Source organism: Lactuca virosa, chromosome 5 (assembly GCF_052849685.1).
Source record: "Lactuca virosa cultivar CGN04683 chromosome 5, Lactuca_virosa_CGN04683_v6, whole genome shotgun sequence".
In the NCBI taxonomy this organism is placed as follows: Eukaryota; Viridiplantae; Streptophyta; class Magnoliopsida; order Asterales; family Asteraceae; genus Lactuca; species Lactuca virosa.
The window spans coordinates 91,456,492-91,461,071 of NC_136430.1; the positions used below are offsets into that span (position 1 = coordinate 91,456,492).

General features: G+C 38.1%; 1 protein-coding gene across 1 annotated transcript; it reads left to right on the forward strand.

Moving 5' to 3' along the window:
• Nucleotides 1-1,183: 1,183 nt before the first annotated feature.
• Nucleotides 1,184-2,807, forward strand: LOC145117656 (protein HYPER-SENSITIVITY-RELATED 4-like). Its single transcript, XM_079053961.1, has 2 exons — nt 1,184-2,189; nt 2,279-2,807. The coding sequence occupies exons 1-2, from the start codon at nt 1,236-1,238 to the stop codon at nt 2,651-2,653; spliced, it is 1,329 nt and encodes a 442-aa protein (XP_078910087.1). The 5' UTR covers nt 1,184-1,235; the 3' UTR covers nt 2,654-2,807.
• Nucleotides 2,808-4,580: the final 1,773 nt, after the last annotated feature.

Sequence of the window (4,580 nt, forward strand, 5' to 3'; positions counted from 1 at the left end):
AAACATTGTATCTACATTCTTTTTAAGTGATATTTCCTTATATACATTAATTGTTTTGTCTATTTCTACGATTTAAAATATAAAAATACAATTTTAGAAATATAATTACTTACGTTTTGTAGAATTATAAATATGTATGTTTATGTATTTGGAAGTATATGTATAAATTAATATTTATAAAAAAAATGTTAAAATACGTAAGTAATTTAGTGGAATCGTTCCTATGGTTTGGTCAAAATTGCACATTTGATCTCTAACTTTTTTTTGTACTCAAATCGTCCCTATGGTTTAATTTTATTGCGTTTTTCGTCCCTCACATACATAAAATTAGGGACTAAACGTGTAATTTTGACCAAACCATAGAGACAAAAAATGCAACAAAATCAAACCATAGAGACAATTCGAGTGCAAAAAAAAAAAAAAAATTTAGGGACCAAACGTGTAATTTTGATCAAACCATAGGAATAATTTCAGTAATTTACTCAAATACGTATTTATGTTTTAAAGCATACAAATAGACAAAAGAAAACATATACAAAGAAATACCATTTTTAAAAAATATAAATACAATGTTTAATTAAATATCACTATTCTAATAAATGCATAGTTTTAATCTCCTTTTGTTAAGTGTCACTCTAATATAACTCCTCATTAATATTATGGCATGTGTCATATAAATATATTAGGCAACTCATTTTAAAAATCAAGTTACATTTTATAATTATATGTTAAATTTGAAGTTATAATAACTTTAAAATTTTGATATATCTCTTAATTAATAATTTATTTAAAATGATTTATTTAAAATAATTGATTAATAATTATAAACTTTTATTATGAAAGTTTAATTAATTTTATAACATGTGGCTCCCACGGGTTATAAACTAGTATTGTTATATATAAATACGTTTTCCTTGTATGAATACAATGAATGAAAAAAATATTTAAGGGCCCAACATAAAAAAAAAATTATAAACTTAAATTTCTTAAAATTTATTTGATGATAACCTAAAACATGATATCCCATATAAAAATAGCAAAAATAAAAAATTGCTTGTAAATTCACACCTTAATAAATATAAAAGCAAACATATGGTAAAACAATATTTACTTGACAAATTTATTAATTTAATGTCTTTAATGTAGGAAGCCCAACTTTTCACATTTAAAAACCCAAATTCTCTACCATTTCTATTTCGAAGTTGCAGAGTCCCTAGCTCCTCCCCACCGGAGCCATGTTTTCATACGATTCCCTCCCACCACCCAAATCTTTCTTAACAGCCGCCGCATCCTTCACTGCCTCAGCCCTCCTCTTCAGAACCATCGCCTCCGATCTCATTCCAACCGAGTACATCAAATCCCTCTTCAAACGCTTCTCCACCCAACTCACCGTCGTCATCGAGGAATTCGATGGCCTCACCCCCAACCAACTCTTCGAAGCTGCCAACACTTATTTGGGCACCAAGTTATCTCCCTCCACACACCGAATCAAAGCCAATAAAGCTGAAAAAGACGACGAACTCACAGTCACAGTCGATCGCAACCAACCCATAATCGATGTCTTCCAAAACGTGAAATGCACCTGGGTTTTGCACACCGAAGTGATCGAGGTCGATCACAACTCGAATTCTCGGTCTGAACTTAAGTTCTTTGAATTAAATTTTCACAAGAAGCATAAGGAAACAGTGTTGAAGAATTACCTGCCTTATGTACTGAAAAAAGCTATGGAGATCAAGGATGCGAAGAAAGCAGTGAAGTTGCATACGGTGGACTATTACAGCGGAACCGATTACTGGAGCCCGGTGGTTCTGAACCACCCGGCGACATTCGAATCCATGGCTATGGATCTAGACAAGAAGGTAGAGCTTATGGAGGATCTTGATATGTTCGTAAGGAGGAAAGAGTATTACAGAAGGGTGGGGAGGGCTTGGAAACGAGGGTATTTGTTTTACGGACCACCTGGAACTGGAAAATCAAGTTTAATTGCAGCCATGGCTAACTATCTCAAGTTCGATGTCTATGATTTGGATTTAAAGGAGGTGCGAGGCAATTCCGATCTAAGGAAAATGCTGGTTGGCACAAAGAATCGATCTATCATTGTGATCGAGGACATTGATGCCTGCGGTGTAGGATTGCCGAGTCGAGAAACAGAGAACGATGTTTCAAATTCAAATGAGGAAGATGATAAGGTACATGATACATTGTTATATCGAACAATCGAATCTTTTACTGTCTTACATGATTCGATCTTATCGGTTTGTTTTCATTTGGGTATTAGATAAGTTTATCAGGGCTGCTGAATTTTGTGGATGGATTGTGGTCCAGTTGTGGGGATGAGCGGATCATCGTGTTCACGACGAATCACAAGGAGCGATTGGATGCGGCATTGTTGAGGCCAGGTCGGATGGATGTGCAGGTGGAGATGTCGTACTGTAGTTATGGTGGGTTCAAGGTGCTTGCGTCTACTTATTTGCAGGTTAAAGAGGATGAAAAGATGGAAGTGTTTGGAGAGATTGAAGGGCTGTTGAAGAAGGTTGAAGTGACGCCTGCTGAGATTGCAGGAGAGTTGATGAAGAAGAGTGATGACGTGGAGATAGTGCTTGGGAATCTGATTCGCTGGCTTCAGCTGAAGGAAGCAGAGCATAAAGATTGAAATCATAATTAAGCTTATGGAGTTATGGTTACATGTTGGGTGATCCCTTTGTTTAGTGTATATTTCGGCTATTTGCGTATATCTGGGGGTTCATTTTTGTATTTATTTACAAGGATAAGACAAAATTGCAAAAATGGTATGCATCTTTTTTTTTCGGGTTTTGGTCCAAACATTGACTTTTTTGGATTGACAGTCCTTTTGAGCTAGTTTGTTTATGGTTTTGGTCCCTCGTAAAATTAAAAAGACAAAATACCATTCTGATACATTTTCTATGTTTTTCTCTATTTAATATAAAGTTTTATTAATAAAAATTATGTGACCCACCTCTCTCTCTCTCTCTCTCTCTCTCTCTCTCTCTCTCTCTCTCTCTCTCTCTCTCTCTCTCTCTCTCTCCAGTTGAAGCAAAGAAAGCATCGGTGATTGTAACACCGGTCTAGGCTGCTCACCACCACGACTGCCGCCATAGACCACCACAACCCCACTAGAAACCACTGTCGTCTGTCTTGGTCGAGCCCCACCACCATTCCCTTACTGTTTCTGTCGAGCAAGCTGTCAGACACCACCCTACACCACCGTGTTCTTCCCCCTCTTGCTACTGATCGGAGCAAACTGCCTCCACCAACTTAACCCACCTAATTTTTCGAACACCTCATCAACTTCCCCATGTCGTGACCCACCACCAGCAAACACCCTTCCCAAACACCTCCGGACCATAGCCTTGCTCCTCCCTGCCCTCTCTCTCATCGAGCTCACCTGAAAAGAAAGGAAACGAAGGCAATGAAGCTGCCACCATAACTCCATCACCACCCACCGTTGGCAAAACCTACTTCACCACCCACCACCGCTGTGACTGTTGGCAAAACCCACTTCACCACCCACCAAACGCCTCCATCCTGTCATAATGCACCACCACCAAACGCCATCGTCGCCGATGTTTCGTCTTGGTCCCTCGTCGAGCATCCGCCAATAGAAATGAAGCAGCAAGGCCGCCCACAGCCACCAACCGCAGCCACCCATCGTCGTTGCTGCCCTTCCACCGCCGTTGCAGTCCGCCATCGTCGCTGCAGTCATCCACCTGCAACCCACCATTCCTCCGAGTTTTAATTTGGGGTTGAGAATGTGATTCAAAGAGGTGGAAAGATGGATGGTGGCAGCGGTGTTTCTTGGTGGCCGGAAAACAGCTCCACCTCCGGTGGGGTGTTCTTGACTGTAAATGAAGAAGATGGGGAGAGGGGGAAGTTGGTCTGGTGAGAGAGAGAGAGAGATACTATCTTTATTTAATATATAAAAATACTTATAAAAAAATGGAAAATAAATCTAATAAAGGCAATTTAGTCATTTCAATTTTACGAGGGACCAAATCTACATACAAACATGGCCAAAGGATCACAAATCCAAAAAAGTCGGGGTTTTGACCAAAACCCCAAAAAATGCATACCATAGGGACCATTTTTGCAATTTTGTCTAAGGATAATGGGAGAATGACAAAATTACAAAAATGATCTATCTGGTTTGTTATTTCCTATGGTTAGGTCTAAATCTCTTTTAAATTGTGTATATATTTCTTTTAAAGAAGTTTTTCTTGCAAATTTGGTCTCATAAAAATTAAAACTTCAAAGCACTAATCTACCCTTTATATTATTTTTTTTTCAATTTTTTGTATATATTTTTGTTTATTAATAATATAATATATAATCGGGTCCCACATAACCACCCCACTCATCCCCACATAGTTTCACCACCGCTACCCCACCTTCCTGCCACCTCTCACCGCCAACCAACCCCTTCTATGTTGCCATACATCTTCACCAGAAAAACCACTTGTAACACTCATATACAAAAAAAAAACCACCACTAGTAAACACATATATAATTAAAAACACAAACACATACACATAGTCATGTGATTGACAAAACAATCTCAACT